Here is a 22,915-nt window from a genome sequence, read left to right as displayed (position 1 = left end):
CAGCATTCAATTAACCGTTTAGGGGAGGCCCGGATAGAAGGTTTATGCACAACTGCAGCCTCTGGAGGGTCCTACACCTTGATGTCCGAGAGACTCCAGAGGCACCAGCAGCTTCAAATACCTGTCTGCTGCTCTGCTTGTAACATCTGTTCTCATAATCTGATGTGTTTGTCTGGCAGAAACCGTCCATATTGTGCCATTATCTGCACAAACCGGAGTGTGCTCTGAATCATCCACAAATCTCTTATCTGTATGATGATTAAGCTTAATCTTTCATGAAATATCGAAGGTTTTCATACCTAGACCAAGGCATTCAACTATTTCATGCTTTTCATCAGCAGAAAGTCCCTTTTTCTTTACCATATTGCTTGAAAATGATGATCTGCATAATAAAGTGGAACACCCTTTTTCAGTAGTTTTTCCCTTAACTGGGCTTAACCTGACAACTAATAATCCCAGGTCTCTGAGATTTATGTAAGTTATTCATAGAGCCCCAAGACACGATACCATCCATGAGTTTCATTATTATTGCTTTTTTTTTTACCTTTTTGACACAAAAATCCAATTTGCATAATAATTTGGAACGCAGTGTAGTGTGTGGTTATAATAAATTGCTACCGTTGTTGTCTTGTGTCAAAATGCAGTGAATGACCGTGTGCAGCTGAAGTTTATCTCGGATCATCACGATGTGATCCATCTTTCTGCTCATGTTTGTTAACTCTGAAATGCCACAGTGTGTTTGAGCGTGCTGTGATTGAAATGTTAAATGCATTCTAATAAGAATACCATGTGTGCTTCTAATTATATGAAATTGCATGAATAATATGCTCATCTTTAGCCAATACGGCTACTGCTATTTATACTGCGGCTGCTGCTGCTGCTGCTACTCTTCTTTAATCCTGTCTTATACCTCTGTTAGATGGTAGACACACAGGCGAGAGATTCTAGGCAGGTAAACCCAGAAGGGAGGAGTGACCCGATCATGAAAGGGGTCCTGCAGAACTTGGCCTAAAGATCTTAAAATATCAACTGGGGCTCTTGATAGTGGACATAGGGATATGACTGCAAAGGGCAACCAAGAGGCAGGCTTCTGGGTAGGTTACATTGTAAGCATTTTCAGTGCTGCGTTAGTAACAATCCGCAAGATCATGTGCAACTCCCTGCATGGTTCAGCAGAATGAGTACATGATAGTGCATATGATAGTGTCTCATGGATTTGATTTCTGCAATACTACTACAACTGCTACTGCTATTACTATTGAACTGGCACTATTATTGCCACTGCAGCTCATGCTGCTATCGCTGACGAGATGTTAAAATACACACCCACATGCACAGAGCCCACTGACCAGTCTGACGCTTTGATGTGGTTGGAGCGCTCCCAAATGGCACTTCCGCATGCTTCTTGTGACTGGGCCTTTGGGCACGGTCTCGGGTGCCTCTCCATTCATTAATCCAACACACTCTCTGTCTAATTATGTGCGTGTTATAGAGCCAACTTTCTGTCCTCACCTGCAGAGCCTTTCAAGACGTCACATGTCAGCGACTGCAGGGAGTTCCTTGAAAGCGCAATGCATGGAGTCCATGGACTGAATCGATCGTTTCTGTTGTTTAGCTTTCAGCCAAAGAGCTAATGGCGCTGATTCTGCACGTCAGCAAAAAGGGTTACGACATGTGACAAGAGCAGCTCATTTTGTTGATGGTGTTACACAAGTGTCCTATAGGCCAGCCACGATTGAATGGTATCAATACACCAATATTTTATATAGCAACATATATCATGCCAATATATATATTTATATATATTTTTGTATTAAATAAGATGTGAAAAATCAATTATATTAATGAAATTAACGTAATACAAAATTTAGAGATACTGACTCCAAGTGTATCATAGAATGGGAAAGAATGAGAAAAGAATAATAATCCAGCTGCTTATTCCAGGTATGAGTTTGTGTGCATCCAAAGGTCGACTGTTCACATTCAGCTCCAATACTTTCTATTGTTATGTCCATGGACAAGGCACCTTGCTTACTAATAGGTTACCAGCACTAGAGTGAATAAATAATGCACAAAATTGTAACGCAACTTTTAACGCAAAACTAATTCATGCATTTAAGATTGGCAGAGTGGTTAGCATCCACGTAACTAAACAAATACAGTATCCCAGTATTCTCATATCCTCGCTTTGAAATAAACGATAACCTAACTAAACTGAATATTCACTTTGCGTCATTTGCGCAGCCTTATCAAAAAAGCATCAACAAAGTCTTCACTCCTGCTCCCTATAGCCTCACTATGTCCCTCTAATTCAACCCCCAAATGGAAACGGAGAACTGTGTATTGTAAATGTCAGTATGAAACCCATCTCATCCTATATCTGCCACTGTTACTGTCACTGTCTCTGGCACCCTTCCCATTTTGCGCTTCAAATCTCTGCAGCTGCCAAAACGTGCCACACACACACCCTTTACTCTCTGCTGACAACCCCATGTGCTTTCACTTAGATCTCTCCCATCGCTAATATCCCAATCTCTGACATCGGACTTAGGATTTTCTTGTGATACACGCCTTGGTGGATTTCATTATCATTAATAATAAAAGAAGCAGTGAACTTGGCACAGACGCTATAAATAAATAAGGTCTTCGCCCTCCCATAAGGATTGCTCCGGGTTTGATAGAAGTTGAGGGAAGTGCGAGCGATGACGGCCCTGTTGCTGGCAAAAGAGGTGTGTGCCCGTGTGTGTGCTAGTTAATGAGACAGGAATAACAACATGGCAGCTTTTAATTGGTGTTCTGTTGTGTAATCAGAATGGATGGCTTGATTCAGATGTGATTAGGAGCCCAAGGATAGAGACAGGCAGACGCGTTCTCGACAGACACCCCTGACCCGCTTTTATTGGATTGTTCTTCTGTCAGCAACTGGTGAAGAGATGCTTCTCGCGCTCTCAGAAGCTCTCAGTCAGGCCGCACGGTGAGGAGGAAAGGTGGGGGGAAATGGTTTGTACTTTTAATGTGCTGAACAAGAAATGCAGTATTATTTTAATTGTATGTCTTATAGTTAAGCCAGGACTCATTGAATATAAAAACACAACAGTCTTTCACCATCTTCTGGGAAGGGCGTAGCAGACGAATATAATCCATCTTATTCTCCAGTGAACATACTTTACAGCGCTTAGCTCTTATACATGCCTTTCAGTCTTGTGACTTTTATTGTTATGGCGGCCATTTTGAATACCGAAGAAGAATTATTGCTAAATGTTGTAGTACTGCTCCTGTACCACTGAAGATTTAAAAAGCGATAATCGAGCAGCAGAAAAAGTTTGTCGTGAGCTAGAAACTTGTGAGGGACTGGCGGAAAGCGGAGGTTACTCTTACCGCAATGAAGAAAACATAAAAAGATAATTGTGGGCTAAAACCTCGAGGGCCACAGCTAGACGAACGAGTTCGTAAATGGGTGCTTGAACAACGTGCTGCCGGGAGAGGCTTGTCAACGGTGCAGTTACGCCTCCATGACCAGGTAGTTGCCAAAGCTGGTGCGACTTATACTCCAGAGCGACTTATATATATTTGTTTCTTCTTCATTATGCATTTTTTTGGCTGGTGCAACTTATACTTCCGAGCGACTTACTGGTACAAGGATATTGAGAATATAAGAATTGAGGTTGACTAACAGAAGCATGGTTGTCAATCTGCAGCTGCTCTGACCACCACCAATCACACAAACAAGGACAGTGTGCAGTAGAGCAAGGACTGACCTAGAAACCTCTGGATTGCACACTATAAGAAAACATGTACATCTGATATTATTTTATATAACTTACAGTATATTTCAAAACTGTTTTGATATTTTACCAAATCATTTTTTCTCAAAAAGTATCAAAGCAAAAATGTAACTATGTCAAAATGTACAAGCACCAAATTACTAGACCATATGTGCATTAAGGATATTGCCTATAGGCGAATAACGATTTGGCCATATTGCACCACCCCTGTGAAATATCATTGCATATAATCTTGTTTGTTTGTTTATTTGTCATTAGGATCCCCATTAGTTGCCACCAGGGTAGCAACTAGTCTTCCTGGGGTCCATCACAATAATAACAAGCATACATAATAAAAATCCAATATTAATATAGTAAAAGTATTTAGTAACTTCCTACTGCTCTTCTCCATTATGATGACACTTTTTCAAATCTGCCCAATGAGGACAGTTTGAACTGAAAACTATTCTTTCCATTGTGCTTCTCATTTATGCTGCCATTATTTATCCCCGTTTAATACGTCCTGTTGTGATGGATGGCACACGTCTGTTCAGCGTCACACCGGAGTGATAGGCTAATTGGAATTTCATATTGTTTAGAAGAGCGTAGCAGAGACGGTGCCGGTGCTTTGAGCGATCATCTTTTGGTGCATGCAGACTCAAGGGGATGGTTAGAGTAGCAGCATCTCTCTGGGCCTTCTGCAGAGCTTTGGCAGTGCCTTTTTATTTGCCCGTAATTCTCTCCGGAGAGTTGGAGGGAAACTGAGTGGATGGGATTATAGAGCCTCCTCTGTTATAGCCAGGACAATGAAGAGAATAAAGCTGTGCCGGCTTTGATTGTTGCAGGGGTCAGAACCTTTTAAATAGTTTCCCGGAGGAAAGCCAGAAAGCAATGTGGGCCTAATCAATTAATTTATAAAACAATGATTCAGTTGTATTTGCTGTTTTATGGGCAAGCCAGCACAATAAACCAAAAACTAAAGACTGTTATCATTTTAAAAGATGCTTCTTCAAACTAGAAGCCACTCAATAGTCTGTCAGTCTCTGCATTTGCGGGCGGCGCCAGTGAAACTATCCAGATGGCGTTTCCTATTTCATTTGATATCGCCCAATATAACAACTGAATGTCTAAAAGGGCTTTAGAGAATAGGGCAAATGGCAGAAAAGGGATCTACACTTATATATTTTTTTATATGTACATCTCTGAATTTTTTAGTAAGTTCGAACCGATGTAAACTTAGAAATCACAGAAATGCCTTTAGCTGTCTGAGCCTGGTCCTACAAATGTGCACATTTTGTTAGCCATTATATCACGAACCAGCGTCAAAGTGAATGTTCTATCTCCCATACAGATGAATAGAGAAGCCAGATGCCAAACTTAAGTATGGGGAGGTTTGTGTTGTCCTATCCATGGCACTATGTATATGTCTTTCTTTATCAATCACATATTATAAGATGATGTTTTATGGCCATTAGATGTGTATACGACAGCAAAAACTGAATTTGAGCTAGCATTTAGCTCATAGGACACTCTAATTTGTATCTAAAGTAAATCTCAACCGCTCTGTTCATTAATGATTTCTAACCAGGCTTGTAGTTGATGTAGTTGATTGGTTGACAATAGCTGACAACATAATTTGCGATGTTTGATGGCTAGTGCTAACGGTACACTGAGAATGCTAACGGACTCAGAAATGTTGCCACCTGTAATAAAATAAATGCTTGTGTTTTACTCTATGTATTGGGTGAAATGTTATTTGGTTATTCAAATATAGCAATTATTTCATTATGCTGCCTAAATGTTCGCCATATCATGCTTATAGGAGAGTCTCTCTGGCTGCCTCTAACACGCACAAAGAACGAATGTTGATGTGTTATTGCTAATGCCTTTCACTTATTATATCCAACCCTAGTACTCCCCAAGCCTTTGTGTAAACAGACATTTCTCCTGTGAATTACCGAAGCCAATGCCTCCGTCCTCTCCACTGCAGTGTCAGTGCGCGTCAAAACTGTATGGTGATATTTGTCTGTTGGGACCGGGGGTGACAGTGGCCCTCCTCAGTTCTGTCTCTCACCCCTGTCCCGCCGCGTGCCACGGGGACCCGCACCGCCAGAGCCATCCCTTTTCCCCTGTCTCCGGTTGCCATGGTGAGGGATGCTTGAGTACCACAAGGACCTGTCGCTTCGTCCTTGTGTGCGCATTCATCTTTTCTCGAGATTCAACTTTTTTTTTCTTTCTTTTTTTTTTTTTTTTACCAGGCTTTGTGACACAAACAAAGTATTGGGGCGATAAATGAAGTGCTGTCCCCAGTGGGAAAGAATAGCATTTGGCGAATCATTTGTTATTGCACAGACAGATACAGACAAAGCAGTGTTTCAGTAATGGAAGAGAGAGACAGTTACTTATTCAAGCTTTGCTGTTCGTAAACAGAATTAATTCATTCCCTTTTGCTTTATTCCCATTTGGGTTACTGGAGCATATCCCAGCAACTACTGTATGTCGCTACACCATGGTAACACAGGGAGGGATGATTTAAGACAGGCCTGATGCTAACAACGATGTCGGAAAAATATCTAATGGCAATTTCTCTGACGTGTATTGAGATTAAATTTGAGTACCCTATTAAAAATAAATTAAGTCCATAATCGCAAACAAGCAGTGTTTAGGAAAAACCCACAGTGTATTATTGCTGTATAACTTCTCATAGTTAGGGGCCACAATCTCTAGCGATTGGGATTGAAATGCCACACAGACGTGCTATAGCATCAAGATACTTTTCTGGCTTTTTCACACTAAGTACGACTCTTGAAAATATTTGGCTTTCAGGAAACCATCCAAGTCCAGAGGGCGATTTCACAAAACTGGCTCAGAAAAGCAAGGCTTCTCTTTTGACTGAGCGTAAACACAGGAGACCGTGCTCGGTCTGTTTCCCCACACTTGCTCAGGCTTCCCTGACCCGCACTCAGCCCAGTCCGACTGAATGAGCCGCGCTATCGCCCTGCACGGGCAGCCCTCAGGAGAGGAGCCAAGATACGATTGAACAATGCAAGACAACGGAGAGGAAAAGCCCACCTCCACCATTTTGAGACACAGAGGAGCGTTAGAGACCTTTTACTGTCACAAAGCGCAGAAACACTTTGATAATAAGACCTACTGTGACCAAGATGTTGAAGTGCTCCTTACGTTTGCACATTTATAACATAAAGAATGAACACAATAAGTAACCGTAAAGGCTAAATACAGTATAGGATGATTAATGAAAGCTGAATCATCATTTTCACTCCACATTTTAAGTTCACTAAATACATATCTCTTTCTGAATATAGTAATAAAACATTAATGTCAGTAATTAATGTCTTTTTATCCTCAGTGTGTGATACAAGTGCACTGTTTATAAAGATTTCAAGCTAAGCTCAGACAACTTAGCCTGTTCTGGACCAGGGTAAGTTGTCTGACTAAATGGAGACACAATAAGCAAGACTTGGTCAAATAGGCCTGACTTTTATGAAACAGCCCTCTGGTTTTGTCAAGTTACTGATCAGGAGAGACAATTAGCTCTGAATCCGGTCTATATTTGGAGAAAACCATGACTTGTGTAGTTCTAAACAAAGACTGATTAAAAAGACATTAAAATGTCTCTAAATAAAAGAAAAACTAGACTGGCTATAGACTCTGAGAACCACCGGAAGGAGTGGTGTACTATCACCAGTGATCATACATCCTAATCTCTGTTGGTTTGCTAACTGAGAATTTGACGGATTATTCTGACACAATCCTAATATCTATTGTCACTCCAGATCAAATCCATAACCATTGTCCAAAGCTTATCAGTCTGCCCTATTATGCTCCATCGTGCTCAGTTTAATGATTTATTAACTTGTACAGAAATGCAAAAAAGTCAGCTGCCTTGACACTTACTCCCCAGTGTAGGATATTTTAACCTATGCTCATCTTTCGCACTGTATGAAATGGCCATTATGCTGTTAAACAGTGTATGCAGCAGGCCAGATGTGTCTTACGGATTCATGATAAAGAGCTCATCCCATGGAGAGATGGAGAGGCGCCTAGTGTTTGACTTGGGGTTGACAGGCGGAGAAATGCGAGCGGGACGTTTTTAAGGCGAGATGCTCCGCGGTGGCACGGCTGGATGAAAACCTTAACAAACACTAGATGAGAGTGGAGCGTCTCTGTGGAAGCGGAGATGGGACATGTCTGAGCAATGATGAGTAGAGGACAAAAACGCTGTAAGTGGAAGCGACTGTGAGGCATCGTATATCAAGTCACCAAAGTCACTGCAAAGAGACTGGCCAATGGTATTCTCTACACTCAAGGATGAAGGTTAATTTGGCCAATTTATAAGCAACTGTGATCATTAATTTTGTTAAGATTTGCTCATGTGGATGATGAACTTTGTCAGAAAACGTATGAGGAAGCAAATCTTTTTTGGAATGGGCTGTATGTCTGTAGCTGTATTTAATCGACCCAGTGATAATCTCCCAATTTGTTTTGTTTTTTTATTTCATTCAAACATGACATGAACATGAATAAAAATCTATAGAGTATATTCATTTAATTAAGGAAAAGGAGCAGAGAAAAGAGCAATGTTATGATATCTGCCCTTTTTGTTACAGCTGTGGTAATCAAAGTATGTTCCTGTTGTAGAGAAAACTTCAGTAAACAGTGCGTTGTTGTCTGTCTAAATATAGCGCATTTTCCTCCAGCGTGAACTAGGAAGTCAGAGGCTAGAATAGCACAGTGTTTGCATTGGCAATTGGCCTTGTTCACGTCTTAACTCTGTCGGTCTGTGAGAGCTGAGATTTTATTCAACAATCTCAGGTAGTGCAGCTTTAGGCTTTATAAAGCAACTCAGTGCACTTTAATTGTGGCCATGAGCTTTGCCCACCTTTGACTGATTTAGTTCCGTTCGGTCAAGGTTTATTCCTAATGTTCTCGTATCGTTTACTCTTGTTTTATATCTATTGTTTTTGGTTAAAGTGATGTCCTTCAATTAAACGGCAACCTGATAGAACTGTGAACGCAAATCACTGAAACATGGCACATGAAGTATGTCCTTTTTGTAGAGTTACCGTGTTCGTGTGCATTGACCCTGCAAATAAATAAACAAACTCATTAATAAATAAAATCAGAATTGGTCAAATGCAGAGAAATGCTTGTTTTCCCCTTTTTTGCCTTGGTTTCAATCAGCATAGTTACTTAGTTTGTTAGTTTGATAAAATGAAGGGTTTGTTTAGCCACGTTTGCATTTATTGCATTTTTGATTAAATTCAAGCTCATTCCACCCAATGAGAAATCAAACACTTTTTTAAAGTGACACTTGATTAAAAAAAAGGGTAAACAATGTTTTGATGATGCAAAGTCATTACTTTAGTGGAGGAGATTATGTAACACGCAGTGTACACGCACTGTATGTACTTTACTGTACTGTACTGTACTGTATGATGCAACAAAAGATCTGGGACAAAGACAAAATAAGAATGCACAACTTACTAAGCATTTTCAATATAGTTCCTGCAGGTTTGCTGTTCTTGGAAAAACTTTCCGATGCTGGTGTTTTCTGAAATAGGTCTTTTAAATAAAGTAGTGTAATAATTCATTATATTTGAATATGGCATACATAATTATGTAAAAATTTAACCTTTATTATACACATTATATACATATATATTTATATTAAAAAAAGCAGTGTTTATAAAAAAGAAGAAGCAGTGTTTATGTGATTGTGTAAAAGAAATGAAAATAAGAAGCCATAGGCACACACTGTATGTGCAGTTCAAGTACCTTAGGGGTTCATGAAAGCAGGAGAGCTGTAGAGAGATTGACAGACAAATTAGCGTTGCAGTAGCAGTAATGTTCCAGTCGGTCACTGTGAAGAACGAACTGAGCTGAAAAGCAACATCTTGATTTACCATCGATCCACATTCTTACCCTCATTATGAGCTGTAGCTCAAGACCCCGGAGAAGTTAAAGCAAAGTGTCTTGGGAGAGACTCTTTAAAGAGAAAGTGTTAAAAAAAAGTATTAATCCCAGTATTTTACAGATTCCCTCTACAGAAAAGTATGTGTTATTGTCCACAGCATCTGTTCAGATTTTTGACATAGCTTAGTATAACTGCACACGTTTTGTGGACCAAATACTGTATCATCAGGAAAAAGCAGAATTTTGTAACAGCACAAATTTGACCTTAAAGGGGGCCTATTATGCAAAATCGACTTTTTCAAGCTTTACATCATGTTATTAAGTCATTCCCTCATTAAAACCATGCCTGAAGTGTTGCCTTAGCACATTCACGTATTTTCGAGTAATCTGTAAAAACTCTGATGGCGGCCATTTTAGGGATAAAACGCCTGATTCCTTCAGGAAACGCCTCCGACCTCCAGGATACGCCCCCGACCTTTCGTCACCAGCCGCGTAACCAACCACTGCCCCTCAGCAGAACCCCCTCCCCGCAGTGTCTAGCCCTAAGATGTAAACAGAGTCATCATGGAGGAGTAGCTTCATGTGTTGTGAACCGGAGCCACAGCAGACTTTTACAAAGACACACATCAGTATTTCTGTTACCGAAACACCCAGGATTAAAACCGGTGACAAGAACGCTTATTTCAGTGTCTGGTTCTGCGCTGGGCCTTGATGATGCACAGAGCCTCCGGAGAAAGCTAATGCTAAGCTAAACCTCGAGTCATCACGTGAAAACGAGAGATATGCACACATAAAGTTGATTTGGAAGTTTATTGCTCACATTTCATCTACAATGGGTCATAGCCGAGTGGTTTTCTCCCGGAGCTAACAAGCTAGCCGCGACAAGCTAACGGGAAAATTCACTGAATACAAGCAGCATATTATGCATTGAAAACGTCACTAAAACAGGCAACTGCTTGAAGCAGCCTTTATGATGATCACACACGGAGCCTGGCTTGTTGATTTCGTAGTTTATTGCTCACATTTCATCTACAGTGAGTCGTAGCCGAGTGGTTTCTCCTGGAGCTAAGGCACTATTAGCCACGACAAGCTAACAACCTTCACCTTCACAACATTCATTGAAAACAGGCAGCATATTATGCACAAATAACGTCAATAAAGCAGGCAACTACTTGAAGCAGCCTTTACGATGATCACACAATGAGCCTGGCTTTACACATTTGTGGTTAATTGCAGACTTTTCATCAACAATGAGCTGTAGTCGATTATAACAAGCTAACGGGTAACCTCGAAAAACCACTGTCCACCTGCACAGATAATGTCCGTCTTTGAATCGTATGGGCTCCTGCAGATCCTGGTGTCGTCCATGGGGGTATAGTTAGAGATCCATAGGGCATGGCAGATGCAAAGAGATAGCCTCCAAACCGCAGTTATTTTTCAGGCAAGAGCCCCGTCCAAGCGTCCGGTGTGGAAGGTTCGTCTCCAAATAATATCCTGTGTGGCCATTGTTCACAAAGTGATAAACAGTAGCTCCTTTCCAACAATAAAAATAAAAATGCACCGATCGTAGTTTCAATACAGTTGAGACAACGAGCGCAGTGTTGTTGTGATGATAGATCCATGGATGCCACAGACAGCGCGTGGAGGGGGCGTGTCGGAAAGGGTCAGAGGTTCTTAAAGAGACAGAGGCCTATTTCAAGTCATTTGCTACGCCATTTTGAAAGAGCAATTTTATACAAGGCAGTTATTCTAATTTACTGCATTTACAGACCAACAGAAGGTTTGGTCATCATTGTAGTGTGCTATAGACTGGTGCTATGTGGCTGAAAAAAGCATAATACCCCCTCTTTAAATGTTTTCTCTTCCTTCTCCTATGAGACCGATATGCTACATTACTTTTGATGTAGCTTCTTGACATACAAACCTCTCTTTTTGGTGCCACTAAAATATTCCTCTCTTGAAATATTACGCTGACAGTGTGTGAAAAAAGTCACCCAAAAGTCAGCGGGCCCCAGAGGAAAACCTCACAGGAGCCAGAGTGATTACGATGCAGCGCGCTCTCCTCTCCCGCTCACCTCTCCTTCCTTTTACCCTTTCATGTCAGCACCACAGGAAATGCATTCGGCCCTAATATGGTCTGTCCGTATTTTTTGTTATAGGAGACATGCCTCTTTGCCGCTGGAGGTCACGGAAAACCCCGGGAGGTTGCCATCATCCACGGCTGGCTGCAGGAGGGCCACACCATGTCGGCAATGGAAATCTGCGTCTTTTGGGTACTGTAAGACCTTCCATTTTTCACGTAGCAGAGCCTATCAATCGACTGATGTCAAAAAAGGATATTGGCATGTTCTCTTTGTCATGGTCCTTTAAATAGCATCTACATCTGAAAAATCTGTACATATAATTTTTAATCAGGCATTGACAAAGGATTCACATTCACGAACATGAATCTTTGTGGACCAGGAAAGGAAACTTAGAGAGGTTTAAGATGTGTATTTGAGTGCAGTCGTGTTATGGGTCAGCAGAGTGAACAAAAGAGGGCACAGCACACAACCTTGGGGGACTCCAGTGTTCAGTGTGATGGTTCTGGAGCTGTTTCTGCCAGCACTTACTGCCTGTGGTCTCCCCATAAGAAAGCTCAGGAGTCCCAGATGTATTGAGCCCCAGGCGTACCCGTTTTTATGAGCTGCTGCGGGATTATGAAGCTGAATACTGAACTAAAATCTTAACAACAGCATTCTAGCGTAGGAGTCTTTTGTTTGAAGGTGTGTGAGGGCTTTATGGAGCGTAGTGGAGATGGCATCATGAGTTGAGCGATTGGATCAATAAGCAACCTGACATGGCTCCAGTGAAGGGGGAGAACAGATTTGATATGGTACATGACTATCATTCGAAGCACCTCATTAGAAGTGCAACTGGGCTGTAGTCATTATAGGAGGGAGGTGACCTCTTTCGTACTGGGATGATGGTGGTTTCGTTGAGGCATGTTGGGACATAGCCTGAGGGAGAGTTGTTAAAGATATCTTGTGTAGACATAAATGAGATCTACAGCACAGTTGTCAACAGCCAAAAACAGGTAGTGAGACCTGGTAGTGAGGCAGGTAGTGAGACAGCGCATACAGTTAGCAAGACTAGTCGTCTCAGTGACTGTTCAAATGTTGTTTTTTGCTTTTAATTTCAAGGAGCACTCTTAGAAAGTTGTGACTGTACTTGTACAGCACCTTGGTCAAGTAAGTTTGTTTTTAAATGTGCATTATACTGTATATAAAATAGACATTGACAATCACATACGAAAGGGTATCTCATTAATTAATTGGATAGTTCATTTAAAAACAGAATTTCCCAAAATAGAGAAACTTTGGCCCTGCTTTGAATCAAAAATTGTTACATCCTCAATTTCTAGAACATGAACACAACCCATTACATGCATGCATTGCCCGGTGTCTCCCTTGGGTGCCACTAGAACTACTTTATCTTGTTGCTGCTCATGTTCAATGTTGATAATTAGCCTCTCTGTGGCAGATGGGTCATGACAGCTTGACAGATCCGAAGTTTGAACTGATCCTTAGCAGCTGGTCTCTTAATGGCATAGCGGTTTGAGTTGTGGAGAGTAAAATTTGGCGAATATATTGTGAGAGGACCTCATTATGGTTAATTAAGTATGATGGCTGAGAAAGTTAAGCCACTATTAGTTTGTAGGAAGCAGAGACTCTACAGGACAGATACTTTGTACAGTGGCACTAAGTTTTTCAAAGGTGCTTATTGCACCATCATTAAATAGCATTGTCAGCCGTAACCGTAGCCTACTTTTGGCTTGTGTGCGGGCTAAAATAGAGTGTCGAGGGGATGGGGGCTATATTTAAAGATGCGCTTGCTGTACAGTAGTTTTGATGAGTAAGAACATCGGCACCGGTGTTCTATCAAGTCTCTATAGGTGTTTCAGTGCTTTCATTTTTGTTTTCTGCAAAATTATGAAAGCAAAGTACTTTCAATGAAAGTAAAACATACTGCTGCATGTCTTGGCCGGCCTTCCTAGTTGATACATTTAAAAAATGTGCCCTTAAAATGTATGATATTTGTTTGTTTCACATTATACAACTCTATAAAACAAGCATAAAAACTTGAATACACAATTACAACATGTTTTAGTTTGTTGCAGTGTGTCAGTCTTTTTAAAAATGTTAACGTCTTCCATGTTTGAAATGTCTTTAGGCAAAGAGTTCCAGGATTTCATTCCTCTGCACATAATAGCCTTCTGTCCAGTGTGACTGTTACACGATGGAAGAGTAAAATAACCACTGAAAACGTATGTATGGAACAACTAAAAAAAAGTACAAATCGTACAAAACCTTGGGCGTTTTAACACAACAATCTTTCGAAAGAAGCAAAGAAGGACAAAATGTAGTCTATTTTTCACCAATGTCCATCTAAAGTTTGGTGCATGCTTTGAATATCTGTATATTTTGAGCACTTGAGCGTCTTATTTTGCACTAACTGTAGTTTATCAATGTCACTTTCGGAGGCACTGGACCACACCATTGGGCCAGATTGTAAACGGGACAGAACAGTAGTTTTGATCACTTGTGAAATAAAGATTTTGGCGAAGATAATTTGCATCTTCTGAACCACTAATTCGCTTCCTATAACAGCAATAATATAGCAACAATATGCTTGGACCACTTAAGTCTGCTGTCTATAATGGGTATGCTTCTCTAGGTATTGTTAAGAGGACTTCTGTTATTGTGAGATTCCTGACATGCCATCCACTCAATGGCAGAACGTGTTGCTTTACTCCTCTTGTGTAAGCTTCTGTTTTCTTTCTGTGGCGCTGAAGTTTGTGGAAAGTTTGTATAAAAAGCTGAAGTGCAGAATTAATTGTTGCCTGTTGTTAAGAATGTGATCACACTGACAGGCCCAGTCATCATCATGCTTACTGCCAAGGGGCGGGTCTCCGAGGACAGCCAATCACGTCGCAAGTCGATCGGCGCTGCTGCTGCTACAATGTAATAGAGGAAACAAACCCCAGGGATGGACTGGGACCATTTCAGTGTTTGATATTTTCTTTATGTATTATTTTCATGTTTGTCCTTGGCTTGTTTTGCTGTTCCTTATCGCTGCCTCAAGCCCAAAACACTGAGATGGAAGAAATAGTCGCAATTCAAACAATTTAAATCAATCCGTTGCTGGTTCGAGGTGATTAATAAGATTGTTGAAGTGATTGTGAAAAAAAAAGAGCTTGAGTTGAATTAGACTACACTTGTTGAAACCCATATTGTAATTGACACGTTTATCTATGAGTAACTAATTGCAAATCTGATCTTATAACATTACAGTTTTTACCTCTGTGTGAGCTCTCAGTCATACAGTTGTTGTTTCACACTTATTTTACACATTAAGAGCGAGTTTTAAGGCTAGACACACAGCATTTGAATTCAGTCACTTCTGCAAATGTTACAAGAGGGTTATTAAAAGTGGGAAAGGGGTCTAAGCCAATAAAAAGAGCTTATTGCAGGAAGATGGAATAGTGGCGCTCATTGCACTGTTCCTGAATTGAAGCAGAAATGGTTTGCAGGGGCAGGTTGCTCCGCTCCTGATTAGGAAAAGGCAACATTTGAAACGTGGCCTGTGTTTTGATCAGGGCAATGTTCAATGAATGACTTCAAAAACATGAATTGAACTTCTTTTTCTCTCGTCTCTCGCTGTCGTCGCTTTCCCCTCTCTCTCTCTCTTTCGCTTGATCTCCATATTTTTGTGATTTTAGTTTTACACATTCTCTTTAATCTCTCTTGAAAACGTTTGCTTTGTATCCATCAGTTGTTTCCTTTTATGCCTCTAAAAAGCATTTCTCACAACATTTCGCTCAAATCGGGAAAACTGATTGCAAATCTACATCAACTTATAAATCGTTCATTATTTATTCTGATTCTTTATCAAATGAGATATGAGATGTGTCTGTGTTTTTCCATCAAGCGGACTACAACTCTTTTCTTTGATACTCGATATTAATCAAGTTGGTTTGCATGTCTTGCTCCGTCAGCATCTTAAAGAGCTTACAGCTTTTTTACCTTGTTGTTCTCATCAAAAACATACCCGGAGCTTAATTACAGGTGTTTTAATAGTGGTGAATTCCTGCATTGTTGCTGTTTATGCCGTTTTGGTGACAGTTTTGTTGATCTTGTGAGGGAGCCACACATAACCAGGAATGTTCTGCTGTGCGGCTTTAAGCATAGTCTTCTAAAAGCTTAAGTGGAAATCTCTCTGGACTGTGGCATTTTAATCTTAACTTCCATTTAATGTTTAGCAATTGTCCTCTATTTCCTCTTCTGTGATTATCTCTGAACCCACTACCACGGCCATAATAACACTGCACATTTTATTGATTTCTGCAAATGACTTGACCCCTTCAGCGACGGGGGTTAATACAGTGGACACGGTGCAAAGAGAAATCATGAATTGTTATGATTAGGTCAACAACAATGTTTATTTCCTAGAAGTATTGATCTCATTCCTTCATTACCTCAGTCAAGGAGGAAATGGTTTCTCTACAGCATGTTTGTGTCTTAAGCTCTCCCGTATGGTAACTAATTGTGAGATATTTGAGTAAGTAGATTTGAGACATCCACACCGTTAAAGGGAAATAAACTTTAGGCTTCGGTCATAGGTTGAAGCCAAAGGTTTGGATGATTTTAGTATCATCACTATCTCACGATTCTAGATTTTAAAAGCTCTATGCTATTGAAATATGTCACTTCTTCTTAGTGGAAGGAATGGATTCTTTACCATTGTGAGTGAGCCGTTCCAGCAGGACAAGACAAACATCGAACCGATTTCATTTTGTAACATTTCTGTACAATGCAAAAGTTTTGTGCGAATTTGAAACATCTTAAAGGAATAGGCCACCGTTTTTACATACTAAAATATGTTCTTACCTCACTTTAGTCGAGTTAATATATCCCCGTCTGGTCTTTGTCCGTGCGCTCTGTCACGCAAACGGAGCACATACGCAGCCTCTCCCACATGTCACATAGCTCCGAAAAAGCTCACGATAGAAGCTACCAAGCTCTTCCACGTGTTCCCTATTTAAATAAAGTTACGTGAAGTGTTTTCATGCGAAGTATATTTACACAGAAATGTAACATGTCGATTTTATAAGCAAATAAAGAGGGGGACTATATTGTGAGGCGTAATGATACGAGGAGCAAAACGTCCGCGCAGTAACTCCTAAAGGTTATTGACGGAAGTGAGCAGGGGAAGTCTTTAGGAGTTACTGCGCGGACGCTGTGCTCCTCGTATCATTACGCCTCACAATATAGTCCCCCTTTTTATTTGCTTATAAAATCGACACGTTACATTTCTGTGTAAATATACTTCGCATGAAAACACTTCACGTAACTTTATTTAAATAGGGAACACGTGGAAGAGCTTGGTAGCTTCTATCGTGAGCTTTTTCGGAGCTATGTGACATGTGGGAGAGGCTGCGTATGTGCTCCGTTTGCGTGACAGAGCGCACGGACAAAGACCAGACGGGGATATATTAACTCGACTAAAGTGAGGTAAGAACATATTTTAGTATGTAAAAACGGTGGCCTATTCCTTTAAGGTTTGATGTATTGAACCTTTTCATAAAACATCACTGCATTTTCACTGAACTCATTTTAGGCTTGTTTGAAGTGCAGGTTAGACTTCCCATTTCACCAGAATGAAATTATATTTAAGATAGCTAAGAATGTCACCTAGTTTGTTTGTTTATTTATTTCATGTCGATTTACTGTATGTACTGTATGTTCCTACCCTCACCTATAGTCATGAGTTCTGGGTATTGACCGAAAGGACAATATTGTGGATACAGGCGGCCTAAATGAGCTTCCTTCACAGGGTGCAGGGCACATCCTTAGAGATAGAGTGAGGAGCTTGGAGTAGAGTCGCTGCTCTTTCATGTAGAGAGAGGAGCCAGCTGAGTTGGCTCGGGCATCTCTTTCGGGCATGTACCATTGGGAGGAGGCCCCCGGGAAGACCCAGGACAAGTTTGAGGTACTATGTCTCTGAGCTGGCCTGGTGTCGCCTCGGGATCCCCCCAGAAGAGCTTGAGGAGGAGGTGTTGTGTGGATAGACCCTGGATAAAGCGGAAGAAAATGGACAGATGGATGGATGTTTATTATGTCTTTACTGGCAATGGCCTGTGTTACTGTGAAACCATTCTGTACATACGGGCCATGTGCATCCTACCCATGTGGACGGAAGAACTATACTTCTATACAACATATCACAACACAAGCATTTCAACCCCAGCCTCTCTTTACTTCCCCTTTAAATTAAAACATCAGTGGCGTAAAACTCACCACAACGCCCATCCCATTAAAGTTGTCATTTTCAAACCTAACCATGAAACCATATGCACTTCAGTCTGGAAGCACCCGAAAAAGAAAGTTGTCGTTTTTTTTCCACCATGCCCCACTATATGACGTGTTGTATCTGGATACTGTTTCTTCACTCAGCCAGTTTTATAGTATTTTCTATTTAAAAGAACAACATCAACAAAACAGCCTTGAAAATGAAATCTCTCTGTAACATTTCCTCTGCTGCTGTGCTTCCATTTTCCGCACAGGCCTTGGCACCATCTGAGGTCATGAGGAGAGGGGCTTTACGACACAGTAAACATTTCATTGCATGTGGCAGCAAACAGTCCTGCTTCAGTACATGGAGGAAGCCCAGGATTTAAAAAAACAACAACAAACAAACGAACGCCCAAACTGCAATTTCCAAGCGCTTGTTCTGACGTTATGGACCTCTTTTATTTCCAGTTGTTAGCATTGTAAACATTAGATTAGAGCAGATGGGATATCACAAAGACAACATTTTAACAGGGCTGTGAAGTGGAGGGCTTGCTCCCGTAATGTTTCCGCGCTCTTGGGAAAGCGGTCTGGGCCCCTTTGATGTTTGCTGCGTCTGTTTCGTCACTGCATTTCCTAAGAGTTAATTACGGGCCTCACGCTGCGACGGAGAAGCCGATCACTTAAACAGAAAGTTAAGAATAAGGGCCCCGTGCGTCGCTGGGGTAAAAGATTAGTTGTTTATAATCTTTGCCAGGGCTTTTGGGGCCAGTTAATTTGTTTTCTGTATAGGGCATAATCTGTTTACCCAGCAGTCAAAGTGCAGCCCAGTGAGTACGAGGTTTGTAATAGCTACATTTCTTTGATCAATTAATTATTGAAACTGTTTGACCTCATTCTTCGTCACATTTTATACAGACATTACATTTCCTTCCAGTAAACTCATTAACCATAATTTTAAAGGCTGCTTATTCATGTCTAAAGGCACATTATCCTCAGTTGCCAAATTGTTGTGCCCTGTGTCAACTGTTTAACTGTTTTTCATGTTAAAATATTTTTCAGTTTGTTTTTTTTCCTAACTTATGTACAAGGATGGCAGGAGTGCAGGGGTAGGCAAGTTTGCGTCGTGAAGGGCCGATTTTCATCATTCTCAAAACACCCAAGGGCCGAACCTCAACATTGTATAGTAAACTATTTTTTGCCAATGTTTAACATCAGTGGTTCCCAAGTGGCTTTGGGTTCCACCATTACCCTCGGATGACGAGCCCAGGACCCAAATAAAATTGCTATTTGTCATATATCGTATCAAATATTGTATTTTCCACACAAGTAGTAGATTTCCCTTTAAGACTGAATTTATGATCAAAACAACCCAATAACATTCATTTTAACCTGGTTATGGTTAGGGTTAGAGTTAGTTAACCCTAATCAGGATATGATTAGGGTTAAGAATGGCAAATGTAATGTATGTTGTGTTTCATCTCACATTTTCAGAAAATGGAAGGTCTTGGCTTTCAAATGAGGTATCACACTGGCATATAGGCTGTACGGTCTCCAGTCATAGTGGTTAACCCTAACCCTAACACTGAGGTGACAGTTAACAGGTTAACAGACACAGTTAGTGTTTCCATGCAGTTTCAGATGGAAAATATTGAATAAAAGTTCCCTATAGACTCGCGACCCACTGAAAATGGTTCCGTGACCCACTTTAGGGTCCCGACCCCCCCCCCGTAGAGAATCACTGTTTAACATTATATATGACCAAGCGGGATGCTCTGACAGGACATTTTTTAAATACTGACACACTTTCTCGCTTTTTAAGACTACTTTAACAGGTATTTTATGTCTTATTCGCATAATAATAATTCTCAAAATCATCTTGGGGGCCAGAGGTTCTGTGCTGGAGGGCCGATTTGGCCCCCGGGCCTGATGTTGCCTACCCCTGCAGTAGTGCATTGTAGTTGTCATAGCAGTATAAAGTACAACAGTAGAAGTAAGATTGCTTCAGCTCTACCCAAAGTTTCCGTAACTGCAATAGTATTGGGAGCAACATAACATTCTTTTTGCCATTTTAATAGGCAACTAGAACAGTATGGATAGTGTTTGTAGTAGATTGGATTAGTTTGATTGATTTACTGTTTGTGAAGTTTCTTGTCGAGTTTCTCTTGAAGGAAAGACAATATGAAAACTGTGTCAGTATAATCACCAACTCAATCTCTAACTTTCCATTTAATAGTTGTGTTAGTCTCGAGGCACAAAGTTTCTGGAAGTTATTGGACTTTCAGAATGGTGCAGTCTATACTTGATAAATTAATTGGTACCAAATACCCACTGTCTCTAAAGCAAAAGTCAGTGGGTGTTTGTGTGTAGTGTGTTGTGAATATTTTCTTTGACACCTGTGGATCATTAATTTTCACTTAGTGGCGCTAATAGATTTAAGCGGACAAGAACATCTTGTCACTGCTGTCTCCAAAAACCTCTCCCTCTGCGCTTTCCGTTTTCATAGTTTTCATTATAGCATCAGCAAACCACATGATGAGACTTTTGGCCTTCAGTTATGTTGCTGCTAATGCTGACGGTAACTATGGTAACGACATGAGTTAGTTCAGGATAAATGAAGCCAGGTTTGCTGGCTGTTGTTGCAATCAACTCTGGACTAGTCCTGGGGAAAGGCACATGAACAAGGATTATTTCATGTACATCTATGATTTTCTGTCTGGATGAGTGGATATATTTTTGACATCAGGAAGACAAAGAGTTTGCCAAGTTACTACTGGGGGCAGAGCCAGAAAGAATAGCAGTAAACTAATAATAGGCATATGCATAGCCTACTATCGGCCGTGCTGCCATTTGGAGCCCATAAAGTTAAGAGTAATGGCAGGTACCGTATGTTTTATAAAAGTACATGCAACACTAGCTTCAGTAATGAGACAGGAGAAGTAATAGCAGCAGCTGTGTACATTAGTTAGATCAGCTGGTGCAGTACACAACACCATTGGCATAATAGTCAGTTCATATTTTGGTCACGGGGTGCTGTGCAACACAATGTTCCCTGAAAATGCTTTTTTGGGGTCATTTTCAATTTTTATTGCTGCTATGTGCAGATCCACTCAGGAGGGGTTGCTGTTGCACCCATAGCACCCTTACGTCCTACAATGCAATGCTAGAGTACTAGAGATTTGACTGTATTGTTAACCAATCGTGTTAACAATGTGTTAGATGTACTATACTTAACATTCGTCACCTAACTGGTTCCACAGCTCATTTCTTCACTACGTTACATTATACTATGCCAGCTTGAAACAAACATGGCAGATTTTTGCTCCCGACATTGATCTTATGCTGTAATATCCCAATCTTTATACAAAGTCATTTAGTCTTTAAACTTCCTATGTACTCATTGATTATGTGTAGCTTTGATTTGCTTGTTTATGTCATATTGATCTTAAGGCAGCAGTTGCTTGATGTTGGCTGGTCTGGGATAACAGTCACACCGGTTACTCGGCTGCTAATACAACCGTGTAGGACATCTTGATCACCTTAACCCAATGTCAACTCTCTCTGGGTTCAAAGTCTGCTCTTGTGTTTGCAGTCACACAGTGCTGTTTGTGTTAGATACTGCACCTCCAATTTGCCCGCCTTGAAAGCCTTTGATTATACCTCAACACAGCCCTCTGTCATACCCACCACAATGTCCCATGACACCCTATTATCATTGTAATAAAGCAGGCCCCCATCGCCGTAACCTCAAACCCACAACCGGCGCTATCGGTGACATAATCTATAAAATGGTCATGCCTCCACGCACTGTCCCGAATACCAATTTTGCTATCACTCTCTTTGGAATCGGCCGCGCGCATGCATGAGAAAGTGGCACAATTATAAAAGGGAATGTGCGTTTTACTGAAATGCAGCTGGAGTGAGTGCTGTGGTGGTAAAAGCTCCCATCAGCGCTAATGGGACGGCTCACAGATGTGCGTAGACACAGCACAGGTGTTGAGGCAAGATCATGTGTGACATTGTAGCCCCAACACAACCGGCAACAGCTTTTTTTTTCTCTTTTCAGCCAAGAACCGGGAATATTTTTTTGCATCCTACCACCAGCTGCACCGTTGTTTTTAGAAAATGTGTTTTTCTGTATTATGCCAGGTGTTGTCCCTGTCTGACTTTCTGGTCAAACTATAGGCAAATACACAAATGATGTGGAAGTACTTGATGAGATCTATGTATGTATCTTGCAAGGGTATTTTTGGTCTGATTTTGGAGTGCAGCTTCGGGTCACATTCCGGTCAGGGTTTCCATGAGTCACAAAGCAGTGGTATTGGCAATATCAGGCCTGGGGGCGAAAACCGGCCCCTAAGGTTATCCTCTGGCCTTGAGAAATAGGAATGCGAATAACAAAAGTTTAAAGCAGAGGTTCTCAACTGGTATGGCGTCGGGACTCACCATCATGGGCGTCAGACTGGGTGGAGAAAGGGTAGCAGCAGGGTAGGGGCCCCCTCAAAAGTGCTGTATTGGACTTTCTAAATGTCCTCACAATTGATATAAGAACTGAAGACAACCAGGCTGAAAGACAATGGTTGCTAGACAGAATTTTGCACAAACAATAATGATGGATCTCAGGGCCCTGACGCCCATGGGGGTTAAGGGGTTAAATGGTAATCAGTGCGGCCGGGGGTTAAGAGGTTAAACAGGAATTGGTTCTACAGGAATTGGTTCTACCGGAGGTTAAGGGGTTAAACGGGAATCGTTTCGGCTAGGGGTTAAGGTTCGGCAATAGGTTTGGCCGATTCTGCTTTTGCTGTGACAATTTTGTTGCATTACAGTGTTTTTATTGTTAAAATCCCCATTTAATTGTAGTATAGTGCCCTATTATGGAAAATT

The 22,915-nt window shown here is 41.0% G+C and overlaps 1 protein-coding gene across 3 annotated transcripts in view; it reads left to right on the top strand.

The window, feature by feature from the left end:
* Window positions 1–22,915, top strand: part of LOC306964461 (IQ motif and SEC7 domain-containing protein 1-like) — a 135,379-nt gene that overhangs the window by 31,889 nt on the left and 80,575 nt on the right. For all 3 annotated transcript variants that reach the window (XM_079558453.1, XM_079558452.1, XM_079558459.1), the window contains one exon: window positions 11,861–11,974. In XM_079558453.1, coding sequence (XP_079414579.1) covers window positions 11,861–11,974 — 114 coding nt within the window. The remainder of the gene's footprint in view (window positions 1–11,860; window positions 11,975–22,915) is intronic.

Source organism: Gobius niger (genome assembly GCF_951799975.1).
Source record: "Gobius niger genome assembly, chromosome: 6".
In the NCBI taxonomy this organism is placed as follows: Eukaryota; Metazoa; Chordata; class Actinopteri; order Gobiiformes; family Gobiidae; genus Gobius; species Gobius niger.
Note: the sequence above shows the minus strand (reverse complement) of the source record. Positions and strands in the feature narration are given on the sequence as shown.